This window comes from Epargyreus clarus, unplaced genomic scaffold (assembly GCF_041222505.1).
Source record: "Epargyreus clarus isolate Ecla_fem2 unplaced genomic scaffold, WU_Ecla_fem_2.2 ptg000012l, whole genome shotgun sequence".
In the NCBI taxonomy this organism is placed as follows: Eukaryota; Metazoa; Arthropoda; class Insecta; order Lepidoptera; family Hesperiidae; genus Epargyreus; species Epargyreus clarus.
Window position 1 is genome coordinate 10,097,402 of NW_027332220.1, and position 20,556 is coordinate 10,117,957.

At 38.4% G+C, this 20,556-nt stretch overlaps 1 protein-coding gene across 6 annotated transcripts in view; it reads left to right on the forward strand.

Moving 5' to 3' along the window:
• Positions 1 to 2,124: 2,124 nt before the first annotated feature.
• LOC140746390 (uncharacterized) overlaps positions 2,125 to 20,556 on the forward strand; it is a 41,629-nt gene continuing 23,197 nt past the window's right edge. The window contains exons 1-2 of one of the 6 annotated variants that reach the window (XM_073078518.1): positions 12,777 to 12,921; positions 18,599 to 19,166. In XM_073078518.1, coding sequence (XP_072934619.1) covers positions 18,758 to 19,166 — 409 coding nt within the window. In that variant the 5' untranslated portion in view covers positions 12,777 to 12,921; positions 18,599 to 18,757. Of the gene's footprint in view, positions 2,310 to 12,776; positions 12,970 to 13,032; positions 13,153 to 18,598; positions 19,167 to 20,556 lie in introns of those variants that run through there. The other 5 variants (XM_073078517.1, XR_012102763.1, XM_073078519.1 and 2 more) reach the window with 5 other exon arrangements.

Below are 20,556 nucleotides of genomic sequence, written 5' to 3' on the forward strand. Positions count from 1 at the left end.
AGACGACCTACTTTTAGCATCGACGATTTATTAGCGGCGCTTTGGCGGTTCCATCGACGCTGCATCATATTTGACGACGTGCATAATTGACGGGCTATTGGTTCCGGTTTCGATTCTCGGCCAGTCAGACATCTGAATGATGAATTTAGATTTATGTTCAAGGTATTAGTCTAAGTATGTGTCTCAGTGGGGCTATGAGTGTAGAATGTGTCTTTTTTATTAAGAAAAGCTGCTAAATCGTCGATAGAAGATGCTAAAAATACTAAGTCTGCTGCTGCAGTCCTTAAATATCGCGCGTAACAGCTGACATATTGGAAGCAATAATTTTTGTGACACATAATATAATTATGTCTATGTATTTAATTACATTGAATATCACTGCTGTTGTAAATTAGAAAACCAAATTCACATATATATATTTGTTATAAATTGGAATGTTTGTGTGTATATAAAACTTCTAGGTGCGATCTAGAAGCGTCTATACTTTATTAGTCTTCAAAAAAATCACGTGATTATAGTTGTATTGTATAGCGCTTAGTTATTGGTGCAAATTCGAATATGTATATATATACCTTGTCGCGTATGGTATGTGTAATCGTCTCCAGTAAGAAAATCATACGTATTTTAATACTGAACTAAGTATAAAATAACCACCTGATTATATTTTTTCCACTTTTAAAATAGGTACGCTTTTTTCGTTTTACATTGTTCATATAAATCAAAATTTAATATATAATGTGAGAGGATGATGTGATATTATTAAGTCAACTTTTGTATATGTATACCGGTATGTGATGGCATAAAAAGTTATTGATTTTCATGGGAAAATACATATCCATAGCCACCTGACGAATGGAATTGTGCCTTAACATGAAGTGATACATGTTCACATATTACTTATTATGTAATAATATGCTTTATGGACACCGTCGTATGTAATACACCAGGACAGGCGTTGTGTTCGCAACTTTATACAACTCTCTTTAGCTAACAAAATAGTTGTTAGCTGAAGATTTTTATAAAAACGTCATCCATTCACATAAAACCATTATGAACTGCCTATTTCTTACATGATTGACATGTACAACTCGTATCAATAACCAAAAATAAAATATAAATTATGATTTTTGTCTATTTATTTATAAAAAGCGTTGATATCCTGTAATTTTCCGTTATAAATAATATAAAAGACTTTTGTAAAGTACCTACTATTTATGGTTTCATTATGTGATTCGGTTATTGCTATTTTCTATAAAAATACCGTATTTTCCACAATTATGTCATGAAACTGTAAATTTTATATTTATTATTAGATATCAATTTACCAATGTATATAATATACTTTATAATATTATGAATCATTTATATAGAAGAAAATTTCTCACTGTTTTCTTTCAATTAACTCATGTGTATGGAGTTGGTTCTATTATTTGGAACGTGTATGAACAAAGAGTAAAATTATACTGTACGTACCATATTGTAATTAAAATATATTTACTTACAATATGTCTTTCTATGATTTAACCCCATAACCCTAAAAAGTAAGTACGTAGGTACTCGTTTCCATGGTGTTCCTTATTATCTGATGCAAAATTCAGATTTTCGGTCAACGCAAGTATCAAAAGGAATTTAGAAAAATAGTTATTCAAAACATTCACGCTTACTTAATTTACTTTCCATTCTGTCAATAATTTTGAGATGTTGCTCGAATCGCCTATTTACATTATGATAATAAAAAAGAGAAATTACGTTTTTATAAAAAAAATAATAGGTGTGTAGATATTATCATTATATTACATGGATAAATTTGCCAATTTACAAGATATCTGAGATAATTAAGTATCAAAAGTTAAAATTTAGAAATAATTGAAATACAAATATAATTACGGTACCTAGGAAGCCTACATTCAATAATACTGGGTGAAAATTAAAGTTGTCAACTTTTCATTCTGTGCGTAACGCGACCGGCGGAGTGAAAGTCTGGCGGCACGTGCCGGCCGCGGCGGCGCTCCCCGCGCGGCGGGTAAACAAAGCGGCGGCGCGCGCGGGCGGTGCAGCGCTGCAGCGCATCGATCGCCGCCGCGCCCATTGGCCGGCCGCCGCCGCCACGTGACGCGCGCGCCGCGCCGCCATTGGCCGCGGCGGCGGCGGCCACGTGAGCGCCGCGCGGCGCGCGTGGCCAGTCGCGGCGTGACAGCGGGCGCGCTCGTATCGCGCGCGGCCGCCCCGCCGTCCCGACATGAGCCTCCTCGACACGCTCCTCGAGGCGGCGCGGTTCATCGAGCTGCAGGAGCGGCGTCGCCTGGCCGGTAAGTCGCGTCCACCTCCGAACCGGTCCGGCCGCCGCGGGCCCGCGCGCCGGTGCAGCGAGCCGACGCCCGCCGCTCTTGACCTTGAACGCCACGCAGCCGCGGGCCGCCCCGCCCCACGTAAACAAAGGAAGCCCGAAATTTCGCCCGTCGCCCGCCGGGGACCCGAAATCCGTCCCCGTTACGTGGCTCCCCCGCGTCCGATTCGCGTGGACGTCCCATAAAAGTGAATTCTGAAATTTTCCTCTCCGCGATCGAATGCACATATTTTTCGCCGGACGGTTCCCGTCGCCGCACCGACGCAAAGTTTACGTTTACTCGTCGGTTGCGAAGGCGATGCACCGATTCGCGCGAGTGATTATCGCCCGAACACACGCTTCGGCGTAATCTCCCGACGCCCACGCACCGTTTTATCTCGAGGGAATCGTTCACTGCGACGGCGACATCGTTTTCTCCGCCGCGTCGCTGTCACCGTGCACTTCGCCCGTGCCGGCTCATCGACAGGTTCTCGTTTGCAGTTCGCAGATTTCATTTCGACGCACCTATCGCTGGGATAGCGTCGGCGCTCCGAGTCGCGTATGAATGTTTTTCACGGTGACGGTGCACGGGCGGGCGCTGTGTACGTGGAGCGCAAAGCGTAGAGCGAGCAGTCTCGCACTCGCAATGAGCATCGCGTGACGCATTGGTGTCGGGCGGCGGGGCCGGCGGGCGCGGGCGGCGGCGCGCGGCTGCCGACGCGGTCAGCTGATCGCCTCGTGCGGCGGGCGCCGGCGGGGGCGGGGCGGGACGCGGGCGGCTCGTCATGTGTACACGCATCGCACCTTCAATGCGCTTTTCGATGCATTTTAAACCACAAAAGTACTCAGATTTTTAGTTCTCTGCAAAACTGGCACAAGGCACGCTTGCGTAACGATCGTATGCCCTGCCGAACACACTCGTTTACAAATTTAATCATGTTTTCGCTGCTGCTGCAACCTTGTGCTCGTAGAAGTTATACTAGCACAACCCAAACAAATGTTCATCGACGCAAAATAACACAAGACAAAACACAGAGTATGACATGTTTTCGGAAGTATTTTATACCTATAACTTATGTAATATGCTAGGAATTGAAACTTATCTGTCTGAACGTACCGTGGGTCTGGTATAAGACGTTGCAGTTCCCCATGAAATGTAACATATTTATGAAAGATTGGTAACGACAAGACCTAAGTAGTAGCAAGATGAGGTAAAGGCTGGATCGAGCTTTGCCTTTAATAAGCTAAATTAAAAAGAGGTTAACTCGCCCTTACTTATGCAATGGCGTTACATATTAAAACCAATATTAGTTTTCAACCCAGAGTTAAACAAATTCTTCTAGTTTCGCGTCTGAAGTAAGGCTAGAAAGCAATAGCCATAAGTACGCTTTACATCGCTGTCCTTATTGGACAGATATTACTGCTCTCTGGCGCGCAAGGTACTTCACGGACCATTGGTTCCGAAACACTGAATAATTGATCTGCAACACAATCCACAAATCAAAATTTTCTGATCCATCAGCAAGTAGGTACCTATTGGATTTTTCAAACCGTCGTTTTGCGCATTATTACAATATATTGAATTACATGTACTTGTACGGAAACGCACTTTGTTGTAATAATTTTCTTTGTAGGCAATATTTTTTTAAGACGAGGGGTTTTTGCTTCGTTGCCCCAGGGCAGTGGCGAATACGAAGTCCAGTGTTTTAAGAACCCATCCGTATCCCATAAGTTGGTTCATGGCAATGCAATCGTGGCGACAATAAGGGACTTGCCAACATTTGTACCCTTCATATACTGATAAATCGTATATTTTAAGCTTTCACTACATAATACTCGTATTATTATTAAAATATGAGAACATATTTTGATTATTTCGTGTGGCTCGTGTCCCACATTGTTCTTCCTTCAAGAAGTCGCATCGCTGAAGAATGAAAATACACGTGAATTAAATTGTTTAAACTTAATAGCGTTTTATAAGCGGAAATTCTTCGCGTACTTGATGTTATTTGCCCGCGGCAACTATTTAAATGCACCGAGACCCCCGCTGACAGCTAGCTGGTTATTGAACAGAACACTCGCAAGTACCAGGCGCGCATAAACGTTAAAACTGCCGTGTCAGCAGTTTGTTTATATTTAGGTTTTGTACCCAAAGGGTAAAAGGGACCTATTACTAAACCTTCGGTGTCTCTCTGACCGTTACACCGTATATATCTAAGACAGCAATGGAATTTTCAACAGACTCCATATTATAACTAGTAATAAAATAATAGAAAGATATGTCACATGTAATTCTTATTCCTTTCGGTAATTCAACTAGGCAGCAAGCCGCCTGGGCGCGCCTGTTGAAATGTGGGATGCTTAATTGCCCGTTATTAATAATCTATCCAAATTTTGTCTCCCAAAGGTCGCAATTTGATGATTTCTAGTGTGGAGTAATTGTCAAATACCTGTCGATATTTGGTAGGAAAACATTGGATAGATTGATTATAATAACGGGCATAAATACCGTGGGTGGTTCAGCAAACTCTTTTCTGGACAAAGCCTCTTATGGCCAAGGCAAAATAACAATGGGATCAATGAATATAATTTTAAAATACATTAACATAGGTACCATAGTAGTTAACTATGCTCTGAAAGGAGTTATTTATGGAAGAAGATATGTTCTTCATTAGCATACTACTGATTTGGCTTGGGCGCCGTTTCATTATTATGCAGATATCTCGGCTATGCTCCTAAAATAATCCACTCCACGTGTCGTCTCATTGTCGAATTTGCATTCATCCTATCTTGAACGGATGTTTATTTCAACTATTAGTTACAGAAGACAAAGCCACAAAATGGACTCCTAATACAGTGTTTTCACTTTTAGCCTTTAGTCAAATAGATCTTAATAGCTTTTACCCGCTGCTTCGCTCGCGATCCGAGGTCGATGACAATAGTTGTTTTTAACCCTCGGAAACAGCACTTTTTTCGGAAAAAAGGTACCTATGTCCTTTATTGGACCCCTGACAACATGTGCACAAAATTCCTCAACAATCGTTTTGGTAGTTAAGATCACACAAAGAAACTTACTTTCGCATTTATAATATTAGTGGGATAATCTATCGAACAATCAATATGCAGGGTACTAACCTATCCCAGCATAGAGCCTTGTTCACAGACTTGAATGTGTGAAAAAAAAACACAATAATTATTATTACAAAAACAAAAAATACTACGACTTAAAAATATTACCTATGGTCACTCCTATAATTCTCCTATAAGACGAATCTAACGATTCCTCATAATATGTATATTAAAATCCTTCAAGCCGTTTGGGTTGTGGTTTGTGCTGTAAGACGTGCCGAAGAATGACACATACATTCGAAACACCTTACCCCGGGGTAAACTCGAGTAACGCAGTCTGCTAAAAATGAGTAATTGTTATGAAACTATTTATTTATTTCAATGATCGTTACGTGAAACTTTTATTACTATTAGTAATTACTATGTACTGACGCAAACTAAAATAATTGCTTGATAACTGCCACGTAAATTATATATGATTTGTAAGACTTATCGTATAGTGTTTAACCCTTAACCGCACAAGTGTACTGTCGTATTTGCGACACTGACGCACATTTTGAAATTCACGTCAATGCTAAAACACTGTTTCATCTGATTTTAAAAGGTTTTAAACTCCATTTGAAATGCGCCATATATGGTACACTAAACTAACTATTATACTAAAGAAGTAATCAGTAATTTATTGCTAAAACATAAAACGATGATGTTTACAATGGTATTGCTTTATCTGTGTATACCTGTGAAGATGCAGTAGGTTTATGTTAATTTTAAGTTGCATTTATAGGTATCTACAGACATAACGTTTCAGACAAGGTCGTAGCAGACAAAATAATATCATTCTATAGAATGTGTATAAAACGTATTGATATCATCCGCGACACGACAGCGCGGTACGGACAGGCAGTGCCTGTCAAAAATTGTATAGAAAAATATGTTTCTGCTTATATAAATGGGACCTTACAAGACAGTGTCGGATCAACAAATTCATCACACTTATTATAGCTACTGCGTTCATACTAGCAAAAAAATTCAAGTCTATGACTAATTCTGACGTTCTATAGTTAGATTTCTTTAAGGAGTACCTTGTAATCCGACAAATTTAAAATAATAATCCTCATTAGCTTTGGTTGCTAACTTCATCCAGTGTTAGTTGAACTAACTTAGTACTGCGCGTTCAAAATTTATTTTTAATAGATAAATTTACTCTTCATCGGATTTTGATTACTTAAACAGAAAGTAAATCCCTTAAATCAGTATGAAGGTAAAATGAAACACAAAATTATCCAATATGCTTTATCAAAATCATAAATACATCAAACAATTGCTTACATCACACATTTTTTATTTACAAAATTTCAAATGTAACATAAACTACGATTCGTATACTTTATGCACTTATGCATAATATTTTACATAATATCAGTGAATCTTATGCTATAACAGTATTACAGTTCTGAGGATACAAGTAAGCGTCGGTGTTATTTTGTTTCAAGGTCGTAGCGTCTAGCAATAAGGCCTTATCTTGTTTATTTGGTACTTATCAGTGCTCGACCGGCGGGCATTAGCCACGCAAATGATGAAGGAACCAATGGCGAGAGGTCGCTCTCTCTGACACGACGGATAGGCCATCTCATTTGTGTAAAACTATATCTGTGTACTATAGGTATGCTCTCCTATTATTTTTGATACGCTTCGGTCGGTGTAAAAGGTAAAAATGTAGAATTGGATTATGTCTTGTCTCACGAGTCACGATCCGCGTAGCGAAGCGGTCATCAAGTTACCATCTCGATCCTACGCGAAAGGGTTCCTGGTTTGATGCCCGACCAGACAAATTTCAATGATTAATTTAAATATCTAGTCTGTATCTGGGTGTTTGTGCATTAAGTGTGTTCATGCCACCTATGACCTAGCGCAATCCCAGTGTGGGCAGTGAGTGTAGAAAGCGTCATTGAGCGTCTGTGATAAAAAAGTTTGTCACTTTTGAATACTCTTATTTTAGCTTTATTTGGTAAGGAACAAATATCTTACCAGTTAAATATTAAACATATGAAAGATATAAACATACGAACTTTGTATTTGGATGTATAAAACAGTAATTTGGTTCTACTACCGAGAAGGTATCAGGGAGCCAAGAAGTGGGTAGTTGAACTCTTCAATGGCTGCTAGTAAACACCTCAAGCTTATGCGCACTTGATATTGTATCATTGTAAATGCAAGAGGTTAAAAGAAATAGTTGGCGGTGTAAATGTGGTTTTCGTAAAATATAAATGTTTATAAAATGCATTTTGGGTATGCCCATCAAGCGACAGTGTCCAGAGTTTCTCAACCTTGGACATACATGGAAATTCTTTTTTTATAATGTAGATAAAACTACCAAACGTGCATGCAGTTCAACTGCCTCCCATGGACCTCAGTATACAACCCCAGATAATATTAGAACACTGAGCTCGACAACAGTTGCGTAGCTTTCCCATATGACTAAATTGAAAAGTTCTGTATAAGTATGTCTCCACACCCTTCAAACCGGAACAGAGAAATACTACAGAGTTGTTGTTAAACTTATAAGTAAGTAGTATAAGTAGGAATCCAAAGTTAATTAGTATTTGAATGTAACAACAGACCGCAGTACGTTGCACGTGTTGTTGGAACTAAGTATAGACATGCTAACTCTACGTCAAATCTACGAATAGCGTAGAGTTAAAATAGTTAAATGTTTCTCACATACTGGTTATGTGTTTAACTACCATATTTATATTACAAAACGGTATCGAACTGAAAATTGGGGTTATGAAAGGGAGAAAAGTGTGCATTAAATATTATCAAGGAAAATTAGGGCTTTAAAGTTTACAATTTTATTAACAATACTGTTTGTTCCCACCATATTAGATTTATTGTTTTCTCCTTAATTGCAGAAGTCTTTCCAAAGTAAGAGTTTTATATCTATGGTGAGACTGAGGTAGTCATATATGAATTCCAACTTAAACCTTTAGAAGTACAACAGGTCAGGAAGGCCATGGTTCTATTTATGGGTAATTCAAACTGCGGCAAAAACATCTTCGTTGAGTTATGCACTACACTTATTTGCAAAATTTATAACACATAGTATCGATGATCATATACAATAATATGTAGATAACTCAAATAGAAGTATCGTATTTTTTTATAAATCATTTTACATTGCTATAAATCTTATACAGAATACGTTATAATTATAATTATAATAATTTCGTGGTAATGCCAGCAGTGCAAAAACTGCGTGGAACGTTCACGTGTTTTTGTCGACATTATAATAATTATTACAAGCAATAATATTTTCCGTATCACGATTGCTATTAGCAAGTAGATATAATATATGTATAGGTCTAGATGAAATATTCATATTAAGGTTCCTAAATGTTTATAACACTAATTATTTCTCTATCTTATAATAGCTGTTCTGTTTTCCGTGTTCCCCTTTGAAGGTGTGGTAAGTGAGATATACAGTATACTCATCCGAGGTGTTCCACCTTGGTGACCAGGCGTAGCAACACGTCTGTGGCCAACAATTACAGATATTTATTATGATAGTGGCTACAGCAGTAGCCACTTACTATCAGGTGGACTGCATGCTCGTTTGCCACTTCAATTTTCTAAAAAAAAACTGGACTGTCTGAAATTAGTAGACTTGCAGACTCGCAGCTTACAATTGCTATAACAGTCGTAAGATACACGTTAATATTATAATTATGTTGTTTTGTTATTATTCGTGCTTTGTAATGGCAGCAATAAGCTTTGCTGTTTTAGTTTGAAATTAACCAAGAGAGAAACCAAGAGACTAAGAACCAACCAAATAACCAAGAGAGAAAGATGTTTAGCAAGTACTGGCAATTAATTATTGACTGAAAAATTCGGTTTTTATATTTTTTCCTCGGGATTCCGAAGATAAAACGCATTCTACGCATTTTACACTCACAGCCCCACACTGGGATTCCTTGTGTCGTGGGTGCCATGGACACACACATAGACAAATACACAAACTCCCAGACCCAGAAACCGAACTCTAAATTCATCATTTAGATATCTGTCTGGCCGGGGTTCGAACCCGGGACCCATTGCGCGTCAGACCAGTATGGTGACCGCTCCGCTACGCGGGTCGTCAAAGTCGAAGAGGGCTGTGTTTTTTTGTCTCTAAATAGGAGACTTTTTTAAGGGTTATAAAAGGATTTTTTTTTAAAATGATATTATTACTTATGTACTTTTGATGTTTTTCTCGACGGCATGAATCTAAATTTAGTGGTAGGTACGAGCGTAGGTTGGACAATTTCTAATTAGCGGGGCCTCTGTAGCCAGCGTGAGGCGGGCGAGGCGAACAATCGTCAAGGCTCGCGTAAGGTCGCGCGGTACCGGGCGCACAGAATGGTGAAAGGGATCCCGTGACCTCGCCATCCCCGAATGGCCGACGACCGATGTGTGCTTCAAGCCTCCTACTGATAAAATTGTTTTCGACGTTTGTAACTCGCGTTTTAAATGCAGTTGTAGTTGTACTCTCACGAATTTTGATCGGTAATTTTACATCTTTGAAAATGAAAAGTGGAAGAGGAATTAATGGTCTTAAACTAAAATATTTTACGTTTGGCGGTCCGCGTGCGCGGTGACCATGCCGGTACCGGGTTCGATCCCCAGTCGGACATCTAAGTAAGGATTTAGATTTATATTCTGGGACTGAGTGTTTACGTATTGTTTTCTGTAGTTATGGCACCCACGACACGGAAATTATACCAGTGTGCTACGTGAGTGTAGGAAGCATTATTAAGTTTTAAAATATGTAGAAGATTTAATAAATGAAATCCAGACATTAGTAAATATTACTCACTAACAAGAAAATGTAACCAGTTTTGACAATTGAAATTGTCGCTGTCGTCTATTTTTGTGTTTGAAAAATATTAAAAAAAATGTAGTTTTCAGATCATTTACGAATGAAACGACATTTCTCCGCACATTTTCTTCGATTTCGTGATTTTGCACCACTTACCTGCGCATGTCGGTATTGTTCCGCGTAAATTACACCATCACAGCCATTAAATGGCTGACAGAATTGTTAGCCGTTTAAGTCATTTAATGGCTCCCTTCAAGTACAAGGCGGTGAGATATCTATACTTATCTATGATGATTCAATTCAGATTACGTTAAAAATTACTCGTGTCCTGTTTCTAAAACTTTCTAGAAAATCATTTTTAAATTGTAGATATTGAAATGATCGGTTTAAGCTAATCATGTCATCTACATATTCCCTATGTATTAGGCTAGAGAACGGTACTGCTCCAAACTCTTCCCGTTACTCGTTTAAATTCTAGTGGCTTCGTATTGTTTAAGATATCACGATTAGGTATACGGAGCGACAATCAATATGAAGTACTTTTTGGAGTCTAATATATATATTTTCTTGTTGGTAATGTCGGCAGACTTGGATGTGTACGATTGAAATATGTATAATGTGCACAAGCTGTTCCCGCGGATTCACACGTGTTTGAAAGTACTCATGAAAATTTCGTCTTTTGCCCCATTTGCGCAGGTTCTTTCTCTTCGACAGAGAACTCAGAAGCCTACGTTTCTTCTTATCACATCTGTTACTTTATTTATTTTGTAAATATATATTGTTTAAGTTAATAAAATTTCTTAATATTAAGTTTGTAATACGTCTTCTTTCCTTCTACGTGATATTTTAAATTTTTCTTAACATTTTTATTTGTTTTTTTATCATTTTAACTTTTGCGTTGTAGGTTACTAAAGTATGTATATTTTTTTAAACAATCATTTATTTTCAAATAATTGGTGTAAAAGTACTAACTGGCAAGGCCGTGCTATTGCGTTTATCGCCACCAGCAATGCATGAATGAGGGAGCTTTCGCACGATAGCAAGTAGTATCTCACATCCGGTGGGCGGATTCCCCCTCGAATCGTTTCACTTCGACTCCCGTGTCGCTCAATTTTATGTATTGATTGCTGGAACAAGTAGCCACTTCACATGTTCGTACCTACCGTATGTAGGCATAACATATGTATAAGTAGGTATGTGGTTATTGAAAAAGGTTGAAGAATTCGATGCTTTCAACAGATAAACGGAGTATCTGATTTCATGAAGTACACAAGCGTTCCAGAAATAGAATCTAGGCGTGATGTTAGGTCGTCTCGCAACCTGCTAAACCGGCAGGTGTGGTTACAAGGGGCGCATGAAGCGCGGGGGAGGTGTTTGTGCGGCGCGGGTGAGGGCGGCGGGCTGCACGGTGCACCTCCAAGGTCAGCCGTCGCACGCATGCGCTGTGGAGTGCGGGCTGCCCTCCCCCGGTACCCGAACCTGCACCCACTACTTACGCGCTCCTGTCTTGCACTCCAACTATCACTTCTTTCACCCTCGACGACGGTGTGCTGACGATTATGTTGAATAAGTAGTGTATTTCGTTTTCTAACAACCTGGTTTTTAGGGTACCTATTGTTGTACATTTATGTAATGTTTAATCAATCATCTTTGTTGACTTACATAAATGTGTGATATCTGATAATTTAATAGAAGATTCTCGTTAGAAAATTTAAGAGGAGGACCTAAGTAATTATCCTGAATCTATTTACAACAATTATTGCACGAAATAATACATGCATCTTGATTTCTGCATGAACATTGTCCAGTATCGTCAACAAGAAAATATATTTTTTTTGAGAACACTTCTCTTCAATGTATAGTTCCTTACAATGTATTAATCTAGGTTCTTTTGAATAATTCGTGTGGAAAAACATTCGTTCTGGCCACGTTTCATTAGAAAGCTAAATGCCTTCGTGTATAACCTAAGGAGCGACGAGCCTGATCGGCCACTCGGTCGCCACCTACGTTTGCACCGTTGCTTGCGCCGCTCGATTCGGTTGCAATGTTCCATTCACCTTATTCGCCGGCGTCGAGGTTCAGTGACTCCGTCGCCGACCGACTAACTCCTCGACACGTCACCGGCGCGGTAATGCCGCCGTTTCATCACCTACGGCCTATCGCCGCTCGACTCTTAAAATTCTGTGGGTGTAGCGCGGCCGTCGTCGCGACCTCGTTTCGCGGCAGCGTGCGAGCACGAGTATAGTGTACGAGTACGATTGCGACGGGCGGCCGCCGTGCATGCGGCGTTATGTAAAGTGTTGAGAGTTTGAGAGTGCCGAGACGGTGCACTGCAGCTAGCGTTGCGTTGCGCTCTACCGCGTGCGCGGCCCGCGCCCCCGCGCCGCCCCCTCGCAATTTTGTCCGCCGGTCGGTTTCACTCGCGACGGACGGCGGCGGCGGCGCGGGGCTCCGGAGGTCGCACTCCTCCCGCCTCCTCACTCCGAGACGACGAGTCGCTGTCGCTCGGGCCTCGGGGCTCAGTGCCGCTCAGTCGTCGAGCGGAGTGCGTCGGCGCCGGTAGGCTCCGCGCCCCGGTTGTCGCTGCTTCATTCGGTTCGCCGTCGCGACGTCCGACGCTCGCGAATCGCTGGCGCGCTGCCGTTTCGGGAGTTAAGAGTGGTAGTTACGGGTGCGTTTGCGACGGTCACGACCGCTGACGGCTGCGGTCGAAAATAGCGTACGTTATCATCGCGACCTCGGGCGGCGAGACGAGATAGCGCGAGGTCGGCGGCACCTGCGCGCCGAGCCCCACGTGCGCGCTCACTGCACCCGACAATTAGCGAGTGCCTGCTCGACCCTCGCCGCCTTCTCGGTCGCCTCTGCTGCCCTGCATTGTCTTCGTCTCGCCGTTTTCCTCAAAGTATTCATTTAAATGATTTCAGTGGACGTGAAATCCTTGATTAGATTTTGTTGACAGACTTAACATGCATTTTCGCATTGATATCTCAATTTTTAAATTAATAACTAAAGATAACATTGTAATTGTGATTGAAAGGAACATAAAACCTTTGCCTAAAGCAATCTTAAATATACGATTGCTTTATATTTCTCGCTAATTCCATTGTTACGAGTCTTTATCGTTAATGAAACGAAGTTATCTTCGTTATCGTCACTGACGATATCAGACGTCAGTATGTATTTTATTACAATCCCTCTTATATTGACAATTGTTTAAAAACAGCTGTGACGTTATAATATATATTTTTTTAAAGTTAGAGTTGTTTTTTTATGTTTGTTTTGTTTCGTTGTTGTCTTATTCCGCTAGGTCGAAGTTTCAGGATTACTAATTCCTAGTCGAAATTACATCTTAGCTATTCGCATAGGTATTTTTAAAACTTTCATGTTTTGTTTTCGCTTTGTTAACAATGTAGGTAACGCAGGAGCTAGAGGGCATTGGAACAAGAAACTACTAGGCGTACAGAATATTGAGAACGTAATTGAATCAAGTCTAGATTGTTCTTTACTTCCTTCCTCTTATTGTTGTAACTATATAAAAAATAGTTTTGTTTTGTATATAAGTTATCCTGGATTATATGCCACGGATTGAAATTTAAGTAAATAAAATTAAAATGCGAGTGTCGAATATTCGCATTTATTTTTGTCGTCTTATTGTATTAAATAATAAAAATTTGTTAAAAAAGCGTATTAAAAAGTTCTTCGTTAAAAAAAAACTAATTTTACCTCAATAAACTCAATATTTTGTGTACAATTTTAAGATCCTGGGGCCCAATTATACCAGGACTTCAGATTACATAACGTACGCAAATTACAAACATGAGCTATTAAAATCGGACCAGAGAAAATTATGTACAGTCATTAAGACCACCACTGTACAATGATTACTGTACATGGATTTTTATTTAATTACATTAAAATTGATATAAACATAGATTTACTACGTGGAAATGTTTTAAGTATCAACTCAGTAGGTAATGTCGTATAGATAACACGTAGGTGTTCTTTGTTTGTTTACTACATATTTTGTATGCTATCATAGCTGTAGACATATTTATTAAGGGTTGAGTCAAATGGCGAAGGTCGACTTATATCTGAAATTTTCGCTCAGACAATAGTAAGGAGAGGGCCTTGAAATATCGACTGATTTTTGTCGAGAAAAAAAAATCGGCAGTTTGATTAATTTTCTTTTTACTGGTATATATTGTTAACTGCTTAACTGAGATCAACATAGTTTTTAAAAACTATAATTACCAATTATTTTGGAAAGTTCGTATCAGAGCTTAGCGTTTACACGTAAGGTAGCTTTAGCATTACATAATAATAATAGTTCATTTGTATATTTATATCAAATCAAAATTAAACACAGCAATGGGATACTACGAGTATTGATCATGTAAAAATATTTCCAAGACTCCCTGGCTAGGGTCTGATGATAAACGTTATGGAATAAAATGTATTGTATTTTCTAGATATCCTATACAACTAGCATCCATGATGTTAAATACATCGTGATAGTTTTCAATGCCTCCATGAAATTATGCTTTGCAAAAATATACGATACGATTATTTAATACATGCGTCTTTCAAAGAAAAATTTGAGAACATTCCATGGAACTTCGTAGTTAGACACCAGTAGTACCACCGCATTCGATGAGCTAAGGCCTGCCCCGGAGCCCAAACTTCAGGGAGAAGTATTTTGAACACCCGCCCATGTAAGACTGAAATGTTAATTAATGATATCTATGAGCTTTGAAATAAGTCGGCGAGATTTTTAAATTGATTGATTATCTTCTAGGATAGGATTAGGTATTCCTAGAAAAAGCCCGGGGACATATAATACGATAACGGGACGGGGACGATAAACCTTTCCGGATAGCAAATTTAAAATGTTGGTCAGGGGTGTGCGGCGCACAATATAAAATATCTTACCAGCAGCGCTCATGCCCCAGCTACGACGTGACCACCTCACCTATATCATTCAGCAGCACCTATTGGTTGATAGTATGGCTGTAACACATCTGTAAGAAACTCAAAAATCCTTGTAGTAATCACTTCATATTCGGTATGATTGGTCGTGATGCTCGTGAACTGTTTCAGTTGAGATAGAATAACGTTGTCATTGACAAATACATTAGAAAATGTCAAGTAGTTTTCGTTACTATCCCTAACTTAGATAATGTATTTATTTGTCATATTTTTTTTAATGATGATTACCTTCCCAGTCCCATTTCAGTCCACTCGAAGTACGAAATTTTGGAAGTTGTCGAAAAAATATAATATGCATCATCTCTTCAACTTCAGAACATATATTAATTGTCTGTCTCTATTTTCTAATATTTCTTTGTTATTTTGTTATTCGTTAACTTGTTGCTTCTTTTAATTACGCAATTATTTTCAGTAGCATTATAATGATGTTTTAAAATATCTGATACACAGGTAGTATCAGATACTAAATACTTTTACTGTGCCTTCTAATTTTAGTACATCATAAGTCTGAATTAATGATCCTTGTTATCAAAATAAGGTTTCCGTAATTCCTAAAAGTTCGAATGTCGATGTAGTATTCATAAGATCATTTCGTATGCGGTTGGTTGAACCTACTCCTACAATATGTTACATATTTTGTTTGAATAAAACCGTAGAGTAACAAAAAAATATCCGTCTTATAAAATTATGATTAATTTTAACTTCAAGGATTACTCACGAGTCACAACCCATTATGTCTCTTTACTTTGATATTGAGGACATACTCATATTCTTAAGATTAAAGGAATTTTGGGAAATGCCTACAAAAAAAAACACCCCTTTCGTATTATTGTAATAAATACAGAGCGAATGTAGTAAAAAAAGAACTATACTAGTACCTACTCTCGCAGTACAATGAAGTTAATAAATCCATTCAACTCTTTAGTGAAAGATCAATGATATGTACTCATTAAACGAGCATGTAATACCGTCATTGCATAAACCAAAAATACGAGGCGAATTGATAGCCCTCTTGTTAGACGTCGATTAAAGAGTGCCAGGGCCGTAGCATGGAACTCAGTGTCCGCCTACCCCTGTGTGAAACAAGCATGATGTATAGGCATCTTTGTATGAATGTAATTGTTATGTCGTAATCTAAGCGCGGAGCTAGAAAAGCTTTAATTACACGCCGCTCGAGCTAAGGCCGCTGAGCAATGATAGAAACACTGTGTAACATAGCTACACTAGGCATTACATAACATATAAACATGTAGGTACGTACACGCTACACGTGTCCACAGTTATCGAGTTTATATAACATGTGTGCGAAACGCACACAGACGCGTGCTTTACTCAACTATTGGTTCATTAATTTCTTAGTAAATATGTATCTGATTCAGTTTTAGAACCATCAATATGATCTTTTAGCCATTATTATCGCTCTGGACGTTGGTCTTATCGGTTATGTGTTTGAATGGTTAATGACGGAGTTATTGATCGATGTAGCTGACTTATATCACGAGCAATTGGTAAACTTCAGATATTTATGACTTTCAGTCATGTAGATATGAAAATATAAATTAATTTTTAGCACCTACACAAGGCTTTGGACACATTTAGCTTGATAAACATTTTTTTCTATGTCAAATACATACATGCTGACATCGTCGTCTTAAAAATTAAGTCTTATTGGCCTATATAATGTACAGATATTTTTATTGTTATTTTAAAACGTAATTATTGCATTAATAATAATTTAATGATTTTGTTGGAATAAAAAGCATTGTGGTTCTACTTGCAGTGTCCATTGTATTGTATGTTTACGCTATATTCGGCAGCTTTATATCTTGACGTAAATTATATTAAATATTATCTATACTAGTATGATACATCTACACTAATATTATAAAGAGGAAAACTTTGTTTGTTTGTTTGGTTGTAATGAATAGGCTCAAAAACTACTGGACCGATTTGAAAAATTCATTCACCATTCGAAAGCTACATTATCCACGAGTAACATAGGCTATATTTTATATGAAATATATTTGATAAATAGATTTTGAGGCGGTACAAAGTTTGCCGGGTCAGCTAGTGATTCATAAAGGACATGTTAAAATTTTTGATGTCTGATTCAACTTCGAGCTTGCAATAATGTGGAGCGTTCGAAGCAATTGTTATTGTTGATTAGACCGTTTCTGAGCCATATTGTTGTATGTCGCCGCGTGTTATTACTCGATAATGGCATTGCATTCAACATACGTTCTATCGCTCTGACTAACCGATAACGTTCGCCTGCTTACATACGTACACCTGCTAGGGTTTTCTATTTTATTTCAAGAATCATCACAATCGATTTTGGCATTCCATTCACTTGTTGCATCAATGATTTCGTGTTCAGTCATCACGAATTTACCATCTTTTAATTATAGATTTGGTTTTTCTTATGAAAATTTTATTTTATTGTGCAGAATTATTAATGAAATTATTTTCTCAATACAATATTTACTTCTTATTACAATTGTTAAGACAAAACGATGAAGAAGATTGAATCCAGAACAATTATTTGTTTTATTAAATCCACAATGTCTGCCAATTCATTCCGCCACAGTACCAGGGCCGCAGAACGCAGCAGGCGGTTAAGTTAACTGTCGGGCCGGCGAGCGCGGGGAGGGCGGGGAGGAGGGCTCTGAGGCAAGTGCACGTGCCCGCGGCCATGCTACCGTGCAAGCCACGCGTTCGACGCCCTCCCCTCACTTGTTGAGCCACCGCAACGCTACAATCGTGTATCGTATCGAAGCGGTTGGCCTTCTGGTCACATCATCTGAATTGCCTTCTTATTCGTATGCGTTCGATTTCTTTTCTGCAAATATCTTATAGTTCCGCTGTAGGATTGTAGACTCAGAATATCAGCATACTATCTCAAACAGTATTTAACTTATGTGGTTCCAACCAGTTCGATGTCTTTCGAGTCGCACCCTTCTTTTGCGAAATCAAAACTTTATTTTTACTCCCTTTTCACCCCTTGTACAGAAGTTATACTGGTAAGATATTGTAGTCAAATATTAGGTAAACCATTCTTGCATAACAATATTTTGTGGCTTCTATTGTGCTCGTTCTGTTTTTATTTCCTTTGAAATTATTTTTAGCCCAAATTACCGCAAATGGAAGATATAATTATACGCTCAAAGTTTATCTTGCAAAGGATTCTTTCTAACACTTGAAATTGTTACTGTTGTCAACAAGATTTCGTCACCGTCGTTCCAAGTTTTTTTGTATAGGAGTATGACGTAATTGTTTGTTTGTATGGATTTGAGGATCTTGACTGTCGTGACCTAGCAAACGCATTCGTACCACACCTTTACTACAACAGCATGTCTTTATAGGATTAAGAATAAAGAAAATGAATGGGAAGTGATAAATTGCAAGTGTTTTTGTTAAGTTTATTTGAAAAAGTGTAAAGAAATGTCAAGGACGCAAGTGAGATTCTGATAATGGAGAACTGTAAAATGTTTAGTTAGCGAAAACTTTACGCCCATTTAGGCATGGGTATACTAATGGAAACCACCGAAGTGAATTTAGTCACTGCTTACCGGAGACGTAGTGGCGAGCTGGAGTTATTTGGCGCAATGGAGGCCCCTGGCGAAGCGTACTATACTGACACCTACCATACCATAGCTATCAATACCAGGGAGACAGAATTCGGAAGTATAGTGGAACCGATCCCCATCACGCTGAAAGCCTACAAACCGTACCACGCACACGGACACGCCATAAATGGATATGGGTTCCCACAGCCGGTTATAACGTCTACGTATTCGGCCCCTCGAGTCCCTTACGTTGAAAAACCCTCTACTTCAGTATCCGTCGAGAGCCCTGTCAAGAAGGAAGTCAAAGATACTCAAAAGGTGACGAGGCCTCCGCCCAAGAAAAAATGGATTAAAGAATATTTGGGTGAGTTTCTATAGCTTTTTGGGCATTTTAAAGCTTAAATTATATTTTTTACTTTGTTGTCTTATACTTATAATATCGGATGTTAAGCTAATTCTGATAATATTAGATCAAATTATAAATTAAATAACAAACGATTAATAAAAGGTGCGATTACCCTTTCTTATTCGACTGTAGAGCTGACTGCCACACCTATTTCTGGCCTTATAATAGCTGTGTTTCTATCTTATAATAACGACACATTGATATTCAAAAAGTGCTCTGTAAAGAACCTTTTTTGAATGAAAAAAAAAATCATTTGATTTGTGTTAAACTCTACTTTCTTCTTATTTAAATCAAGCATTTCTAACTTAGTCCTCAGGGCCTCAGACCCTCAAAGGTCCTCAAAGTCCTATAAATAGGACTAAATTAGTAAATTGATTAACAAAGTAATTTAAAATATCAAGCAATTTCAATGACTAACAGTGAAGTATGTGACTGCGCATTACGAGTATACTTTGCATTGAGACACAATTACACGCAATTTTAATCAAAACTACATAAATATATATAGTTTTCACAATACGAATGTCGGGAGCACAGCGATAATTCATTTTATCTATATTACGAAGCCTATTGTGTCTTCGTGGCGACACTGAGTTGGAAAAGTGTCGCGGTTTATATAATTAAATGTTTTTTTTGCAATCACGTTCGTGTTGTTTTGTTCTGATTTAAAGGGTGTGGCAAGACAGACATTTGCGTTCCATATATTTCTCTATTATACAGGTTTTTGTTATTCATTGTTCATAAATATAGAACGGGAGTATCAGAATTTTGCTTTTATTCTTTTATGTTCATTGATATGCAAGATTACAAGTGAAATGACATATAGTAGAAGAATACCGAGATTTTCAACATTTAAACTTTTTTCTGATAACTCCCATAAATCAAATCTCGGACAGCATGCGCCTATTAACAGAATCAATAAAGAATAATACTGTCTCCAGGACCTCAAATTTTGACATCTTCTCTACTAATCTTAAGAAGATCAAATGTACTACATTGCATTACGATTGTGACACTTCATTGTAACTATGTTGAAGTCGACAATATAAAGTGATTCGTCTAAACATAGAAAACATCCCAGCTAATTTTCAATATTCTTTATAACACGACCTCCTTAGTAACTATGTTTAATAATCTGCAACTCCTGACTCTCTACGGCTTCTACAATATTAATTTATTATCTAAGAAATATCAAATCCCTACAACATTTCATTCATCTTCATCATTACGTATTTAATGCCAGACATATTTTCGCACAGATTACGTCATGAGAAGCCTTTAATAAATTTTCTAAAAATATCATTTTGAACTTTATATAATTTTTTCGTCTTTTAAAGGGGGCTTGGCG